Genomic DNA, 19,588 nt, shown 5'->3' on the forward strand with positions numbered 1-19,588 from the left:
AAAGATTTCACTTGAAGAGAAGGGCCAGCCCCTTTATTTTTCTCCGAGAGCATCTGTTTACTCATTGGCTCCCTGATACTCACGGAGTAAAATTAATAATGCTTCTATTGGTAGTTGTAATTTTCCTAGAATTATGCAGCTTGTGAAATTTACCACCAACTGTGTTAATCCATTTGCTTGCAAAGCAGCTCATTACTTTTTAATGTGCATTGGGTCTGATTTTTGCTATAGCAAGACACTCATGTTTACCACAATTTTTGCTTAAAACAACGCAATAAATGAGTAGTAATGTGTTATGGCTCTAACACAGCTAGTTAAATAGGCTTCCTAGATTGTAAGCTGTCTAGAGACAGGGAAATATGCAGCTTGCTTCGAGTTAGCAATGAAAGGCATGAAATAAATCCAAATAATAATCCAAATTTTAAAAAAAAAGAGAGACTTGCTTTCAAAAGGTTGAGCGAGACTTCATAAAATTTTACAAAAGTTGGCAGAAATCTGGGAATTTTCTGTACCCTGAGCCCAGATTTTCCCCCCTTTAACTAAGCTACACAGCCCGGTGCACTAAATGTTCCGACGCCGCTCCTACGCTTATAGAATTGGAGCAGCGTCTGCGCATTCTACCGCGGCTTAGTAAAAGAGGGCCTTGATGCAATATGTTTCAGACTTTTTCTCAAATATTTCTATGCCATTGATAGGTTAATGTGGCCATTAGCATGGGCTGTTCCTGCTGGGGTTAATGCACAAGCACTTATCACCTCCTTTTTAGGGGGCACTTGGGTTTTGGTCAGGCACTAGTGACCTGGATTGGCCACATTGAGAACGGGCTACTGGGCTTGATGGACCATTGGTCCGACCCAGTGAGGCCATTCTTATGTTCTTCTGCAGTTAGCATGCACTAACCATAACCCGCTAACAAGATAGCACAGGAATACCCCTGACATGCCGCTTCCAAAAATATTTTGCTGTAAGCCTTTTCTTGGGCTTAACACCCTTTAGTAAAAGGGACCCAGAGGTAGCAGGTTATACATATGGCCGGACTGAAAAGTGATGTTGACAGCAAGACTTTATTTTGTTTGATATTTAAGGAAGTAATCAATCATTATTAACTCTGTTCTTTGTTGTAAATTGATCCAGCTACTATAACTTGGAAGATGTGGGCCATGAGAGTATAAACAAGTTCCTTTCAAATCTTGTGGAGAAGTCCCTCATCGACCTGGAACATTCCTATTGTATTGAAATAGGAGAGGTATGGCTAATTTATTCATGTGAAATCTACTTTCTTACTGTACTATTTATTGTATTTTAGTATCACTTTTTAATTTGGAAAGATAATTTAAGTTTTTATTCTGGCCCCATAATCCTTCCATTGTGTTGCGATTCCTTCTGTGTTGATTTCAAACTCTCAGCTATTACAGTATTTGTTGCTATATCCATAACGCTTCCTTCTTCCTTTCTCCTTGCCTCCTGTATTTTTCATCTAGTTTTCCCTTCATTTCCATTTTTTTTTTTTTTTACTGTAAGAAGGTTTTCAGCTGTCTGTTTTAGGTCCACCTTTAAAAAGTAGTTTGTCATTTTTTTTTCTTGAATAATGTATGTCTATACAAGTACAAACATCTACAACCTTAACACACACACACAAAACTCCCTCTCTCTCTCTCACTCCCTCCCAAGAGGGGAGCAGAAAGAGAATATTATTGCGTTCTGAGTCAATAATTGAAGTCACAGTAAATAAAATACCATGGTAGGAGCGATTTTTGTTTTACTGGTGATTCACAGCACAATATTATGTAAATTATATCCATGCTATTTGTGCAGAAAATCGCTGGTAAAGGGGGGCAGAAACTGTGCCTGGCTCTTGCGGAGAAGAGCAGTCGCTAGCATAGCTCCGCCTGCCTGCAAAAAAAAAAAAAAAAAATCGAAGCAGCAGTCTCTGTTCTCCCTACCTGAACCGGCATTCAGGGACTGCTTTTTTTTAATGGGCACAGCTGTTTTGCATGCACAACATGTACACAAGAGCTGAACCTATAAAAAAAATTGAAAAGCCCCCTCCCCTGATGCTGGAAGCGCCCCCAAACACACCAACATTGGGGATCTTTTTTTTTAAAAGATCGTCAAGAGGGATACCCACTCCCTCCTGCTGCAGGGTCACGGATCCCCAGGTGGAATCCTCCCCCCAGCAACCCCTCACCATCCAAGTCTGATGGTCTAGTAGGCTGTACCACCCCACCAACCCTCTCTCCAACCCCCCCCCCCCCTTTTCCTGTACCTTTTCTAGAAGACCGGCAGGAGGGATGCTCATTCCCTCCTGCAGGCCCACCTCTTCAAAATGGTGGGCCTTCCCCTTCCCGGTGCACTGGGAGGGAACTAAAATAATATAGGATGCAACTGTAACCAAAATACAATACATTAAAGGGGAGTTGTTATCCCTTCTCTCCCTTGCCTCTCAATTTCTACACTACATTAGGATTCATGTATAATTGCAATCCTCTTCCACTGAAGAACAAGAAACCCCTCGACAGCCTAGAATCTGAAGGGCAATAGCCATTAAATTCTAGAAAACAATGCCATTCCCACTGACCTAGTGGAATTACCCTGATCCTCTATGCCTCTGTTACTTCATATGGGTTCTTGAAGGAACAAGGGAGAAGTAATGTTGAGCAAGTTGTGGTCATCTTGACTTTGGCGCCACCGGAAATCCTATGCCATCATATCATAGTGTCTACTTTTATGCAGGTATTTGGTAAGAGGCTATTTATGCATGTATTTCACACTACCCACAGGCGATACACTACAGCTCGAGTTCTCATACAAGGTCCTTGGTATCACTATCGATTCCTCTCTCTCCCTCAATGACCACCTCAACTCCTTGGCAAAATCATGCTTTTTCAGCCTTCACATGCTGAGGAAAGCTAGATCCTACTTCAGCCAACAACACTTTGCCATCCTTGTCCAATCCATCATCCTCTCCAAACTAGATTACTGCAACGCCATCTACTTAAATCTATCAAAAAAAGTATTCTAAGACTCCAGCTAATCCAGAATACTGCAGCCAAACTGATCTTCTCAAAACGCAAGTCTGACCATGCCTCCCCACTCCTTGCCAAACTTCACTGGCTCCCAATAATCTCCAGAATCCATTTCAAATGTTCCTGCCTGGCTTTCAAGATCATTCACGGAATCCTCCCTCCTCTTATCCCACTGTCTTTCAACTCCTCCAGTCCCGACTCCTCCAGAACTGCCCAAAGGCTTAAACTAGCTTTCCCCTCTCCACGCGGCATCCACTATTCAGGCAAACTGGGAAAATCCCTTCTCTTCAAAATCACAGGTCTTTGGAACGACCTCACCACCCCGCTGCGGAACCTGAGCTCCCTTCAGTTATTCCGCAAACAACTGAAAACCTGGCTTTTCAGCAACTTGTAGCTCTATCCTTCCCCCCTTTCTCTCCCCCCTTCTACACATAAGTTCATGTAATCCTTTTTCTTCTTCTCTACCCACTATTTTAAGTTCTTGTAAACCGTGTCGAGCTCCATTCTCATGGAGATGATGCGGTATATAAACTTAAGGTTTAGATTAGATTAGATTAGATTATATGTACACAATGATTTTATAAAATTACCCAGTCTGAGTTTGTTGAGCAACTTTTTATAGATTCCATTACCTCTTTTTCCAACAGGATAATCGCAGCATTGAGCCCCTGACATATGGCCGCATTGCATCCTATTATTATCTGAAGCACCAAACAATTCGCATGTTCAAAGAACGCTTGAAATCTGACTGCAGTGTGGAAGACTTGCTTTCTGTTCTCGCTGTAAGTGCTGAACTGTTAGACTTTTACCATTTATACTTTGGCAGTATGTAGTTGGCATGCAGTTGGCATTTTCAGCGATCCTATATTCACATACATTCTAGCGCTCAACAAGATGGATTCCATCCTGTGACACATTCGGTGGAATTAGGGTACAAGACAACTAATATAAGAATCATTTTGTACCTATTTTAAAGAGCGGTCTGATAGGGCAACTGTACTTGACTTTCCACCTGAGGGCAACTGTACTTGACTTTCCACCTGAGAAAAGATCTTGATGGCAACAGTTAAGGTTTGATGCCTTGAAGAAAAGGGTTGTCATCAATTAATATGGATGCATTTTCGCCACATTTTGAGAAGAACAATTTACATACAACTACAGAATAGGCAATCAGAGGTTGCTCTTTATTGGCCAATCAGAGGTTGCTCTTTATTGGCCAATCAGAGGTTGCTCTTTATTGGCCAATCAGAGGTTGCTCTTTATTGGCCAATCAGGATCACAGCAGTGACAAACAATAAGAGATGAACGGGGGGGGAAGAAACGTGTTTACGATTCAGGCCTTGTTTGTTAAATATTAAGTTGCTCCAGAGCAGTGTATCACAAAGCGTGGCGAGATTCTGGCTGTGCCGTGAGAGGCACATCGTGTAGGCGAATGAGCCGGCGCCTCTCCTGCTCGCCACATCTCCCCATCGGCATGGTCATTTTAGGGTTAACAAGCTCAGGGCCCCGTCTGGAGGGCCTTCACGCATGCACGGACGTCGACATGATAACAGCACACGTGCACATGATGTCATCACGTCAACATCTTGATGCAGCACAACAGGTCCAGACTCGATGTTTCTTGATTCCTACAGCTCCATAAAAATGACTGAGGCTGTGGTTCCTACAGAAAGTGTAAAGTACACTCTAGAAAGAAAGCATGAAGTGACAAAGTTAAATCACCGTGTATACTGCCCTTGATATATTATGCAATTGCTCCCCTTCCTCTTTACCCTATGCAAAAAATATGCATGCTATTTGTTTGTTTTATCCACACTAAGGGGTGTGGGGGGATGATAATATTGCAATTGCAGATTTATTTCCCTATGTAAAAACTTGATAGAATGGGAACATAGGAACTCGATAGAATGAACACAGTAGAGATACCTAGAACTGCATCAAATATGATAAAGCACAGATAGCTAGAGAACAGGAAGATTGTAAATCCAGAACACAAGTACCCTAATTCCGGGAAAGATGATGGAAGCACTGGTTAAGGACACAATCTGCGAACACATAGAAAACAATGGACAACTGAAGGCGAGCCAGCATGGCTTCTGCAGGGGAAGGTCGTGCCTCACGAACTTGCTGTACTTCTTTGAGAGAATAAACAGCCAGATGGGTAAGGGGGAATCCATAGACATCATTTACCTTGACTTCCAAAAAGCCTTCGACAAGGTACCTCACGAACGGCTACTTAAAAAGCTGTGGAACCACGGGGTGCAAGGGGAAATCTACAGATGGATCAAACACTGGTTGGCAGGCAGGAAACAGAGGGTTGGAGTAAAGGGCCAATACTCAGACTGGCAATGGGTCACGAGTGGAGTTCCACAGGGGTCGGTGCTGGGACCTCTCCTGTTCAACATATTTATTAACGACCTGGAGACGGGGACGAAATGTGAGGTTATCAAATTTGCTGATGACACCAAACTCTGCAGCAGGGTTAGAAGCACGGAAGACTGTGAAGACCTGCAAAGGGACCTAACGAGACTGGAAGAATGGGCAAAAAAGTACCAAATGAGTTTTAACATAGAGAAATGCAAGGTCATGCAGTGTGCGACAGCCTCAAAGAAAGCAAATAGAATGCTGGGCATTATCAAAAAGGGTATCACAACCAGGACGAAGGAAGTCATCATGCCGCTGTATCGCGCAATGGTGCGCCCGCACCTGGAGTACTGTGTCCAGTACTGGTCGCCGTACCTCAAGAAGGACATGGCGGTACTCAAGGGGGTCCAGAGAAGAGCGACTAAACTGTTAAGGGGTATGGAAAATTTTGCATACGCTGACAGGTTAAAAATGCTGGGGCTGTTCTCCCTGGAGAAGAGGAGACTTAGAGGGGACATGATAGAAACCTTCAAAATCCTAAAGGGCATTGAGAAGGTGAATAAGGACAGATTCTTCAAACTGTGGGGGCCCACAACCACTAGGGGTCATTCGGAGAAATTAAAAGGGGGCAGGTTTAGAACAAATGCCAGGAAGTTCTTTTTTACCCAGAGGGTGGTGGACATATGGAACGTGCTTCCGGAAGATGTGATAGGCCAGAGCACTTTACAGGGGTTCAAGGAAGGTTTGGATAGGTTCCTGGAGGATAAGGAGATTGAGGGGTACAGATAGAACTAGAGGTAGGTCATAGAAGGGATCAGAAACAACTTCACAGGTCATGGACCTGATGGGCCGCCGCGGGAGCGGACCGCTGGGTGAGATGGACCTCTGGTCTGACCCAGTGGAGGCAACTTCTTATGTTCTTATGTACCCTGTGTGCAAATATGTAGGATTTAGTTTGAACACAGTACACGATACTAATTGTATTAAATGTATATTTAAGTAAGAAGATTGTATAAATATATGAGTGTGTAAATGGTATAAAGGTGTGTATAAACATAGAATGACTGATTACACTTCCCCCTCCATATTTGCGGTTTCCGTATCTACGGATTCACTTATTCGCGATTTTAAACCTAAAATTCCTTTTTCTTTTTCAGGCTATTTTAAGCCCTGTAAGCCCCTTCCCCCTTAAGCCTTATCTGGTGGTCTAGTGGGTTTTCGGGGCAGGAGCGATCTTCCTACGCTCCTGCCCCGTGCAGATCGCTCACCGGAAATGGCTCGAGAGACTACGGGAGCTCAAGGCAGCCATTTTCTGTGAGCGATCTGCATAAGGCAGGAGCTTGGGAAGATCGCTTCTGCCCCAAAGACCTGCTAGACCACCTGCCTTAAGATAAGGCTTAAGAGGGGGGCTTTCAGGGTTTAAAATAGTTGAGGGAAGCGGGGGTTAGGGGCAGAACCAGCCCAAATATTATTTGCATTTTTTTAATATTCGCAGGCTGGCTCTGCCCCTAACCACCGCGAATACGGAGGGGGAAGTGTTGTCCGTATTGAAAATCATAACTCTATTATAACACCTTTACAGAAGCTCATGTAAACCGCTTCTAATTGACTTCCCAGTCATTAGCAGTGTAGAAGGTTTCAATAAACAGTAATTATTGCCCTTTTACCAGTTTGCCCAACGTAGGTATAAAAATAGTGATGCGAATCGGGCAGAGGCATCACGGATGGGGTGTTGGGTTGCTCATGCTGTATATATGAAGAATACGAGAGAGGTCAAGATAAAGTCAACTAGAGAAAGAAAGTTAAGTGAGCTGTATTTAGCTTATAAACATTCTGTGGAGTCAGCTAGCTTTAAGAATATGTATGGATTGTGGAAGGTCAATTATGTATATTACTCAAAGTAGAATTATAATAAAGCAAAGTAAGTGAACTTCTTTATGGAAAAAGGAATGGATCCAGAGGACTTTTGCAAGACAGCAGAATGAAAAGCGAAAAGCCAGTTGCATCAAAGAATTGTAAATGAGGAAAGTGTCTACACATATACACATAAGGACCCAGGAAGAAATAGCTTCAAAGAAACTCCCTAGAAAAAATTAAACATGCAGAAAATAAACATGTTGTGGAGAAAAAAAGACCTCAGTGAGATGCACAATAATTATGTCTGCACATAGATTAATCCCGATTAGAAATTTTAAGCGCATAAAGCATCCCCTCCTCACATTTCCTTCTATACTCGTACAGCGGCAAATACGGATAGCAAAAATAAATTCTCAGAACCGATATGTTTTAATTACCAAAATGAAAATAAATCATATTTCTTGTCTTTGTTGCCTGGTGATTTTAAAGATAGAACAAAATAATTAGGAAAGTAAAATCACTGTTTATTTTCATTTTAGTAATTAAAACATGTCGGTTCTGAGAATTTACTTCTGCTGTCTGTATTTGCCACTGTATGAGTATAGAAGGAAATGTGAGGTGGGACACTTTATGTGCTAAAAAATTTAATTGTGATTACAGTGAACCCTCGATTTTCTGGACCTCGGTTATCCGGACTTCGGATTTACCGGATCTCATAATCGTCACCACGCACTTCCGGGCAAGAAGGCCGAGCATGCGCACTGTCTTTCAAACAGCCCTTTCCGTTTCCAGCAGCGAATTAAGACAAAGCGCAGTCATGGATAAAAAACAAAAACGCACAAACTTGAATATAAAACAAAAACTGGATCTCATCGAGAAAGTGGAATCATGCATATCTGTGGTGTGAGTTTTTGAGGAATATGGTGTCAAAAAACAAAAGGTATTGGACATTCTCAAAGTAAAAGAAAAGCTGAAAAAATTTGCTTTGTCCAGTGATGTGGGTTCTAACACTTGGCTGAGAAAAAAATCTTAAAATGGCACAAGAATCTTCGCTGGAAGAGACTGTAATAAAGTGGTACATTCATCAACGTTCCTGTGATGTAAATGTGCAGGGAGTTGAATTGAAATCTGCAGCAAAGACATTAGCTAAACACATGAACATTGAAATAAAAATTAATGGTGGGTGGAGATGCAGTGCATGGGCGGTGCAGTGCGGAGAACCAGCATTTGGATTCACATTCTACCGGGAGATGCCCCTGAGGTTGCCCCTGACGAAGGCTATGAAATGGGGCTCTGTAGGGCGATCAGCTGGTACCCCGTAAATATTACAGCGGTCAGCAGATTAAGATAAGTTCCTTAAGTATTTTTTTGACCTATAGTAAAACTGATAAGATTGATTTACACAGGAACTTCTCAAATGATGTCAAATTAGATGCGATGTCAATTTGTGATCTTAAATTCTTCAGATTGATTTATACAATACACCAGGGTATTTGGGCTGCTAGTTAGGTTCTTTGTTATAATACTTACTATAAAGAAATTTAAAAAAAGGAAAATTTTTTTAATATATTACATTATAGTAGCTACAGAAAGTCGGGCCGTTGAGTGTACAAAGTGATGTAAGTGGGTAACGTCTGCCGGGCACTTCTGTGCTACTGGTGGTATTGAACCCGGGTGAACTCACTTAAAACTCAGCGAGTTCCCACCTACTGATTGACACCCTTTATAGCTGGGCTTTATTTGCTACTATAAGTTAAACAGACCCGTAGCCATGTGGCATTTGAAGAATAAGAGAGCAGGTCTTTATTTGTAGTCTTTAGATTTCTTTGACCCCTCCCGTTTAGAGTAAGGCTCCATATTTTTTCTGGATTTCATAAACTTCTAAATAACATCGAGAGTGAAATGCAGTTTAATGGATTTGAAGTTGAAGATTTTTACACAACGATGAAAAATTCAGGAGAAAATAATACAACAGAAGAAGCTCTACTAGAATGGCTGGAAGAAGACAAGGGTGATCATGGTTATCAAATTATGTCGGAGAGTGAGAACCAAAAAATGACATGACAAGAGTGATGAAGAGGAGTCTACAATAAAAAGAATGAAACTGAGTCAAGTAAGAAGTCATCTAGATCAGTGTTCTTCAACCACCGGTCCATGGACCAGTGCCGGTCCACAGGGCCAGCATGTGCATCAGGCCCAGAACAGTGTTCTTCAACCGCCGGTCCACAGTGCGATCGATGCGGCATTATCTTCGAGCCAGCTCCCTCTTCCTCACTGATTCAGTGCACAAAGCCACGGGCAGCGGCTCCTACGGGCATCCTGCACCTGAACCGGAAGCCTTCTCTCTGACGTTGCAACGTCAGAGGGAAGGCTTCCAGATGAGGCACGGGACACCCAAGGTGCAATTAGTACTATTATGGGGGCGGGGTCTGGGGTGGAGATGGGCGGGGTCTGGCCCACGACTTAGCCCAGGGTTCTTCAACCAACGGTCCACGGACCGATGCCGGTCCACAGAATAATTCTTTTATTTCTGCCGGTCCATAGGTGTAAAAAGGTAAAAAAACACTGATATAGATGACTTGGTTTTATTTATTGACTCGTGATTAGAACCTGAATTGCAACAATGTTATTCTCATTTCCGAAATTTCAGAGAAGTTATAATTAATAAACAACAATGTTCCAAAAGGCAAATGACATTAGAAACTTTTTTTGGCCAATACGACAATAAATGGCTAAACCGGACTCATTGTGTGCTGCAATACAGTGATTTTGATTTGTTTATAAATAAAAGTATACTTTTGCAACATATATTGTCTTTGTCGTAGTTTATTGTGTCTTTTTGCGTCTGTTTAGCATGCATTCAGATTTTCCGGACACTCGCATATAACGGACAACCCTCTCCCCCCAAGCAGTCCGTTAAATCGAGGGTTCAATGTAATTGCGATTAATCGATGTGCAACCCTACGATTACCCAAGAAGACATGGGAGCATGTCCTTTGAGTTTATTAAGGATAGACCATTTTGAAGTTATTTTGACACCCATCATCTTCATTCTATAGAACTTAAGTACTTGTTTATATTTAAAGGTGTAAAACAGTGAGAAAACGTTGTGCGTAAGCCTTTGCTTGTACAAGGGCTGATTGAAAAGTCTCTTGTTTTTCTTTCCAATAAGTCGACATGACTAACGCTGTGCTGGTTCTTGTAAAGCTCGTACATCAACGTTTCTGAACCTGCGGTTGGACTGCCATACTCTTCATTGTTGGGTCACAGAGAGAGGAAGAACTTTGTGCGTTTCATCATGGCAGATGAGGAAGACAGGTCTGTGAGAGTACACCAGAGATGTGTGATTGAATTTTGTATTAAACATGGAAACAGCGGTAATGAAACTCTCGAAATGTTACAGTGGTGAAACAATTAGCCACACTGCTCACAGACACGTTTTTCTCATCTGCCATGACGAACCGTACAAACGTTTTCCTCTCGCTGTGACACAACCGTGAAGACTACAGCAGTGCAGCTGCAAGTGCAGAAACATCAGTGTACCGAAACGTTGATGTATGAGCTTCTCAAGAACCAACATGGCGCTGCCGTGTCTACTTTTTGGAAAGAAATGCAGAGGTAGTCCCATTACCTTTCAATCAGCCCACGTATATTCAAGACTGTTTCAACCCAAATCATATGATATCAATTGTGGAGATTTTTTTATTTCTTTTTTAATGACCGGTGATGGTGATTTTTCCCAAATGGAGCTTATGTATACTCCCCTTCTTATGTGTATTTCACTGAAGGGGGGGGGGTCTCCACATCATATATATTTATTTATTTTCTGCATGTATAACTTTTTCTGTTTACATTGAGCAGGAAGTGTCTTTGAAGTTATTTTTGGGCATACCGTGACAATAATGAACCTTGCTCCTAAGGGTATGTGGAGTTTGATCTGAGCCTCTCATATTTATTACTAATGTTCAACATTAGCCAAAGAGAGCGTCCTTCTTGAGTACCAAAGATGTTACATGTATGAGTAGCTATGAAATTGTTCTAAAAGTTCTGGCTAAGAGTTTAATGTTTGTTTATTACAGAGGTTATGTAGGGTTCATATCTGAAAGATATTCCTGTAATAATGTGATTAGAACTTTGAACTATCCAGATGTGCAAAAAGCCTTTGACTAGGTTGAGCAGACCTTCGTAACTTAATTTGGTTTGGGTGCTAGCTTTCTGAACTAAACACCTCTAACAAATTCCAGAAGAACCTAACAATTGCCATACTGGGTCAGACCAAAGGTCCGTGTAGCCTAGTAACCTAATTCTATTGGTGGCCAAGCCAAGCTACAAGTACCTAAAAATTCAACAAAAAAGCCCCAAGGAAAATGAGATGCATGAAAAAGACACAATGCAAAACGGTAGGGCTTGCCTTGGGACTTGTATAACTTGTGGAGAACAGTCACCACTGAATTTCAATGAATGGTGCAGGAGCGCCCTCAGTGTGGGGTTGTAAACTCTGAAGAACTGATCTAATTCTCTGAGTAACAAGAGCCGACACCACTGAAAAGGGTCAGCCTAGTGTGTAAATAGTGCACTGAATACTGACTCCTGCTTGTCATTTTTCACTTTCCTTACCTTCCTTTTATTTTTTCATATCATTTTTTATTGCAACCTAGACTACCTTTTGTGTCTTCCGTAGTTCTCATTCCCTGATTAGGTCTTTATACAGTACATTGCAAACCATTTGGATAACTTGTAATTAGTGGTATATCTTATAAACTAACCCATAACCATAATCCATTTGTGTAGCTGTTGAAGTAATTTGGCAGAGTAATGTTGCCCCCCTTCCACCGTGGCATACATCTTCTTACTCTCAGCCCAAAGGCTAAAAAGGGACCATGCTTGGCTTGTGGATCAAACATTTATGTTTATGCTTATTTTCGACTTCATATTCTGCCTTTCAGGACTGGAATTAAAGCGATGCATTACATCTCATCTTGGAAAAGTTGCATTAAACCTGGACAATTTCTCCATGTTTTAAATTCCAAAGATTTCACAAATATCTAATAATTCAGTTGAGTCAGAAATATATACTTTATGATCCTCAAAAGGTTGCATTTAGCTTGGCTGCAAAGTATGCTATTCTATATCTAAACATATTTCAAAACATTTATGCCAATCAACCTATGTATCATCCCTACCAAACATATATCTTTGTGGAAAGGTATGCTGTGCAAAAAAACTTGTGATTTCAGTAGTGGAGAACCTTGCCACCTTTAGCTTTTCTTTACTTTCATGCAGATGTTAATACTCATAATTACTGGTTAAGTTATTATTCTTGCTGTTCTCATTAAAGGTGTAAAAGGAACATTTTTAGCAATCTGATGCCCCCTTGAAAGGATGATGCACTTGAACAGAATTTTTGCCAAGTTGCTGGGGTTTTTTTCCCTTTTCAAAACCCTGTGAATTAATGAGCTTCATAATTAAGGCAGTTATTTCACACTTCTATTGTTAACCAATGATGTTCCATCTGCCTTCCTGTCTTGATGCTCCCCTGCCACTTACTGAAGCATTTAGCAGTGTTAGCAGCAGGGAATTACATGGTATGTGGTAAGTAGCCTAATTAGATATAAGTGAAGATCCTCAGGGAAATAAGTTTAAAAAGTAATCTGGAGAAACTGACAATGATGATAGCGTTGAAAGCAGCAACCTTTAGAGAAAAAGATTGGTTGTCCTTACAAAATATTATTTTTAAATATCAGAAGACACATTATGTTCTTTTGGGCTCAGACAGCAGGTCCTGCAGTTCTCACTTAAAACAAAATAAATCGCTGATATGCATCAAGTCAATAGGACTCAAGCATGAGTCGATGGCACTTAACTAACTATGAAGAAGATAACTTTATATAAGTCATGCAGGTGGCTAAACGATTGTTTAATTCTGTGTGTGTGTGTGTAAAACCAGTCATTTTTTATTTTTAATAAAAGGAATTCAAAAATGCACTATATAGAAAAAAGAATGGAATCCAGTTAAAACCAAACTTAAATGACCTTATAACTGGAACACATTGCTATAGGTTGTGGCTAGCGTAGCTGGTTTTAAGAAAGGTTTCGACAGTTTCCTGGAGGAAAAATCCATAGTCTGTTATTGAGAAAGACATGGGGGAAGCCACTGCTTGCCCTGGATCGGTAGCATGGAATGTTGCTACTCTATGGATTCCACATGGAATGTTACACTCTTTGGGGTTCTTAGAATCTTTTGTTACTCTTTGGATTCTGGAATGTTGCTACACTTTGGGTTTTGGCCAAGTACTAGAGACCTGGATTGGCCACCGTGAGAATTGGTCTAACCCAGTAAAGATATTCTTATGTTCTTATGAGTTTTGATAGCAACTTCAAAAATTGGGAAGTATGACCAATTCCAGACAGAATTGTACAGTCCAAGTTCCATAAATGGCAAAAACAGATCAGGATCAAGGCCGGAGTGGGCTTCTGCAGTAAATCCAGTAGATAGGAAGTAAGACTTGTATACTTTAGAGGAAAGGCAGGAGAGGGGAAATACGAAAGAGGCGTTTAAATACCTGCATGGCATAAATGTGTATGAGGTGAGTCTTTTCATTTGAAAGGAAGCTCCAAAGTGAGAGGGCATAAGATGAAGTTAAGAAGTGATAGGCTCAGGAGTAATCTAAAAAAATACTTTATTACAGAAAGGGTGGTGATGCATGAAATAAGCTCCCAGTAGAGATGGTGGAGACGAAGACTGTGTCTGAATTCAAGAAAATATTTAACAGGCAAGTGGGCTCTCTTAAAGAGAGGAAGAGATAGTTGATGTTGTGGTTGGGTAGTCCCTAAAAGGTGAAAAGAATCTATCTATCCAATACTCAAAGACCACAAAATCAGTCCACTCGACGTCTCTAACTATTGCCCTATCACAAATATTCTATTTCTAGCAAACTCTCTGAAAAAAATCATTTTTCGACAAGTCTCAGATTTTATCGAACAAACAAAGGTGTTACATCCAAATCAGACTGGATTTCGTCAACACCACTCCACCGAACTTTAACTCATTGGGCTGACCACCAAAATTCTTTATCATTTAGTTCATCATCAGTCGGTATTACTCATTTCATTGGATCTTTCATCAGCTTTTGATACCATAGATCACAAACTTCTTCTCGCACGATAAGAAGATATTGGTATCTCAGATCCAGTTCTTGACTGGTTTTCTTCTTTCTTTTCTGATCGGATCTCCAAGGTTGTCTTTAACTCATCATCTTCTGACCCCATAACTACTGCATATGGTATCCTGCAAGGCTCAATTCTATCTCCCTTACTCTTCAATATCTTTTTAGCCCCTCTCCTAACCTTAGGCCAATCTATTGGATTTACAACATTCGCCTACGCGGATGATGTTCAACTAGTTCACCCAATAAACCTAAATAACCCTAAAGAAATTATTCTCATTAATCAAAATTAGAAAAGATTAACTCCTGGCTTGACGTACACAAACTTTCTTTGAATGTAAACAAGTCAAAACTAATGTTTTTTCCAGTTAAAAATGGCCTTGCTCTTCAAACCCTGCTAATACTTAAAAATCTACCTATCAAAGTGATATCCTCTCTTAAATTGCTGGGAGTTACATTTGATAGTAAATTTTCTTATCACTTACATATTAGTTCAATTGTTCAACGTTGTTTCCACTGATTATGTATGATTAAAGCTTTAGCAAGATTGTTAGAGCCCTCTTCTCTGAATATTTTAATCCATTCACTTGTCATTTCATGCTTAGACTAATGTAACACCCTCCTCAAAGGCATTACAAAAAAGGAAATAAGAAGACTTCAGATAGTACAAAACACCGCAGTAAAAATCATATTCAGTGCAAAAAAGTATGATCATGTAACTCCCCTCTTACAGAAAGTTCATTGGCTTCCAGTAGAACATAGGATCATATACAAAATCCTTTTACTTACTTTTAAAACCAGAGCAAATAATCAACCTGAATTTATTAACAACCTACTTATTCCATATAATCAATCTAGGACTTTAAGATCCACAGCTCACAACCTTCTAACTATTCCCTCGTTGAAGTATATCAGCACAATGAGGGCTACAATTTTTTCCACTAGTGCCCCATTGCTTTGGAATAGTATTCCAAATCACTTACATGAAATAACAAGTCTTGCCAATTTTAAGGCGAAGTTAAAGACGTTTTTATTCCTTGATGTCTTTGTTACTTAAACTGCTCTTTTAAGGACAAACCAGATTGGAAAGGTTTTTAACTCCAGTCTCCCTTCCTTTTGTTCTTTTCCTTAAATGTTCTTTCTCTTTATCTCAATTGTAGTTCCACCCCTGTTCCCCTTCATTCCCGTTCGTCTTTAAAAATTTGTCTTTTGCCCCAATTTGTCTTTGACTACACTCTGACTCTATTTGGTACACTGTTTTGGTATTTTTGTACACCGCCTTGAAGGTTTGATAAACTTGAAACTTGATCTGCCATCTTGCTTTTATGTTTCTATGGTCTGAGCCCCAAAATTGCAGGGAGAGAGAGATTAAGTATACCAGTGTTTAATAATGAAGAAGTGGAATCTGTGCAGTGGGCCAGATTTAACTCTGGCCTCCTTGTTGGACAGATTGGATGGACCGTAACATTTAACTATGTTATTGTGCTTAAAGTATGCTTAACATCATACAGTATACAGGTTAAAATGGTGTCACATACAACATATTGAACCATTTTAGAAATACAGTCAAACCTCGGTTTGTGAGTAACGCGGTTTGGAAAATGAGCAAAAAATTCTCACAAATCGTGACTCGCAAACCAAGCGTTGACTCGATTTGCGAGCATCACTGCCCCCCCCCCCCCGAGAACCGGCATCACTCCCCCCCACTCGCGAACTGGCATCCACCCGCCCAAACAGAAGCCTTACCCCATCTGGCACCGGCACGCAGCCTACAGGACATGCCGGTAAATGAAGATCCTTCCTGTTGCCTGGCCCTTGAGCATCTGCGCATTGCTCAAGGCCTTCTGTACATGCATTCAGAAAAAAACAGCATCACAAGGGGTTATATGTACAAAAGTGGTGTCATGTGCACATGTATATGCTACCACTCAGGGGTATAGTTATCATAAGAATAGCCATATTGGGCCAGAACAATAGTCCATCTAGACCAGTGGTCTCAAACTCGCAGCCCGGGGGCCACATGCCAGGTACTATTTTGAGGCCCTTGGTATGTTTATCAATCATAAAAGTAAAATAAAACAGTTTCTTGATCATATGTCTCTTTAGCTATAAATTACAATATTATTATTAAGACTTAGCCAAAAGGAAAGATTAATAAACTATAAAGCGTTTTACCTCATACAAAATTGTCATTTCTTTAATAAGACATTAACTTATTTTTTTCTGAGGCCCTTCAAGTACCTACAAATCCAAAATGTGGTCCTGCAAAGGGTTTGGGTTTGAGACTACTGATCTAGACCATTTCTAACAGTAGCCAATCTAGGTCATAAGCAATGTTCCCTCTAAGGTTTGATGAGGTGTGTGCAAAAAAAATATATGCATGAGCGGCAAGTTACATACTCCACAAATTTATGAGCAGGCGCGGAGGACGAGTGCCCGTGAGATTGTGGGAGGGTTAAATACTCAAAACTTAGAAGAAATGTAAGATGCTGCTTTTTCCTAGGTACTCATGTGTGACGTGTGGCTTGCTACTAAAAATCATGTTTTTCGTACAGATGGGGGGGGGGATGCCAAAAAATGATGGGCCCCGGGTGTTACATATGCTAGGTACGCCACTGTATGTAAAGATACCAGAAAGCTGGCGAAGCAAAAACTTTAAGTAAATTGTTAATTTCATGAGTACCTAGAAAAAAGCAGCATCTTACATATTGCAGTGAGCAGTACATCAATACACCCATTGTAAAACTAAACAAGCCAGACCAGCACAGATCAATCCTACACCGTCAATCTTAACAGAAAACCATGTCTTTCGAACACACAGAACACAGAAAACACCTTCGCCTAGTATGGAATATGTCATCACAAACTAACCCCTCCCCCTTTTACAAAACTGTAGTGTGGATTTTAGCCACGGAGGTAACAACTCTGACGCTCATAGAATTCTGAGCATCAGAGCTGCTACCACCACGGCTGGCGCTAAAAAACGCTCCACAGTTTTGTAAAAGGGGGGATAAAATAGAAATACACAGCTTCAACGCTCTAGCTCAGGGGTGTCCAAACTTTTTGGGCTTGCGAGCTACTTTAAAATGACCAAGTCAAAATGATCTACCAACAATAAAATTAAAAAACACAAAGCACATTATACGCTGAGAAAATGTTAATCATTCCTATTCTGGGTTTTTTTCAAAGAGGTCAAGGCAGATGACTCTATGCATTATCACCTCAGTAACAACCATACAAAAATAGACAAATATACCCCCCTTCCTTTTTATTAAACCACAATAGCAGTTTTTAGCGCAGGGAACTGCGCTAAATGCCCAGCTCTGCTCTCGACACTCATAGGCTCCCTGCGCTAAAAAACATTTGCGGTTTAGTAAAAGGGGGCCATAGTGCAAAATATAGACAGCATATATAAATTCAGACACATTTTGATCACTAAATTTAAAATAAAATCATTTTTCCTACCTTGTCTGGTGATTTCATGAGTCTCTGGTTGCACTTTCTTCTTCTGACTGTGCAACCAGTCTTTCTTCCCTTCTTTCAGCCTGTATGCTTCCTCTCCTCCCTACCCTATCTTTCTTTTTCTTTTTTCTCTTGATGCCCCCTTTCTTTTTTTCTGTTTCCCTTCTGTCTCCCTGCCTTCCCCCTTTCTTTCTCCCTACCCTCCACAAAGCCACTGCTGCCACCATTGGGGGAAACAGGCCCCAAAGCCACCGCTGCGACTGCCCCAATCTCTCTCTGCTTCCCACCGTTGGGCCGACCAGCATTCCCCTGACGTCAATTCTGCCGTCGGAGAGGAAGTTCCGCCCAGCCAGGCAGCGATTGGCTGGCCCGAACTTCCTCTCTGACGGCAGCCTTAGGGGGGTGCACAGCCGGCCAGATCCGTACCTGGCCGGCTGTGCACCCCCCCTAAGGCTACACCCGGGGCAGACCGCCCCCCCCACTCCCCCCCCTTTGGTACGCCACTGAAGATGTGGCAGTGGCTCCTCTCACGAATCCCCACCTGCATCGGAAGTCCTATGCAATCCGGGGATCTTGAGAGGAGCCGCCGCTGCATCTTTCAACTTAAAATACACTAAGGCGAGCAGGGCAGACCGCCGCTGCCACTTCCTCTCACCTCCGCCCGCCCTCGATTGAGCGACACGAGAAAACGTATGAGCGATGCCACTGAAAATAGTGAGCGATCGCTCATGCGCTCAGCTTAGAGAGAACATTGGTCATAAGTACCTGTCAAAAACCCAAATAGTAGCAACATTCCATGCTACCGATCCAGTCCAAGCAGCGGCTTCCCCCATGTACATTAGGTCTCGATAGCAGACTATGGAATTTTCCTTTTTTTATTATTATTTATTTATTAGATTTCAAAATTATTTCCAAGCATAACATCTTGTACAGAAAGCGTAATTAAGACATAACAATTAAACCGAAAAATCATCAAATATATAAAGAAATAAAACTGACTTAATTACGCTCAAGTCCTCATATACGATGCAAGAGGTAACAAAAGAGTAATTTAATAAAACATAACATTAATAATTAGGATAAGTATATCTGCTGCTGAAACAAAGAGCTTAATCTATTATATAGGAGCTGCTGTTCCTTCAAGCGTTTTAGGGAGAGAAAACTAACTAAATGAGACGGGTCAACAAAAACATTTTAAAGAGCGATAGCTAATAATACACTTGCATAGGTACCTAAGAATGGGTCACCCCTGGTTTCAAAATGAAGAATTCTCATCTCCTCTTCTGCGTTTCTCTCGAAATGTCAGGGAATATCTGAATATTAAACCCCAGGAAGTCTTTAGATCTGTTCTTAAAGAACAGTTTAAGAATCCAGTCCTTATCAAGGGATAATGCGACAGTCAATAAGAGAGTAACTGGGGTAGCTGCTTCTCTATCTGATTCATCCTATAATGCGGTCACATCCAGATGACCTTCCTGCTGGTCACGATCCTGTATCTTGAGACTTTGTAGGTAAATAATAAGCCCTTCTAAGGGGAGGGAGGGAGTTTTCTGGTATTTTTAGAATTTCCATGAAGTAGCGTTTAATCATATCTCGAGGAGTAACTGAGGAAATCTTGGGGAAATTTATCAAATGTTGGCACGATTACTGTTTTTTTAGTGCCTTAAGCTTCCTTCTCAAGATAATATTATCTTTCACAATTAAGTCTTTATT

The 19,588-nt window shown here is 41.1% G+C and overlaps 1 protein-coding gene across 3 annotated transcripts in view; it reads left to right on the forward strand.

Annotated features, from left to right (window-relative positions):
• Window positions 1-19,588, forward strand: part of ASCC3 (activating signal cointegrator 1 complex subunit 3) — a 938,401-nt gene that overhangs the window by 799,848 nt on the left and 118,965 nt on the right. For all 3 annotated transcript variants that reach the window (XM_033936490.1, XM_033936487.1, XM_033936488.1), the window contains exons 35-36: window positions 1,135-1,246; window positions 3,674-3,808. In XM_033936490.1, the coding sequence (XP_033792381.1) occupies window positions 1,135-1,246; window positions 3,674-3,808 (247 nt within the window). The remainder of the gene's footprint in view (window positions 1-1,134; window positions 1,247-3,673; window positions 3,809-19,588) is intronic.

This window comes from Geotrypetes seraphini, chromosome 3, assembly GCF_902459505.1.
Source record: "Geotrypetes seraphini chromosome 3, aGeoSer1.1, whole genome shotgun sequence".
In the NCBI taxonomy this organism is placed as follows: domain Eukaryota; kingdom Metazoa; phylum Chordata; class Amphibia; order Gymnophiona; family Dermophiidae; genus Geotrypetes; species Geotrypetes seraphini.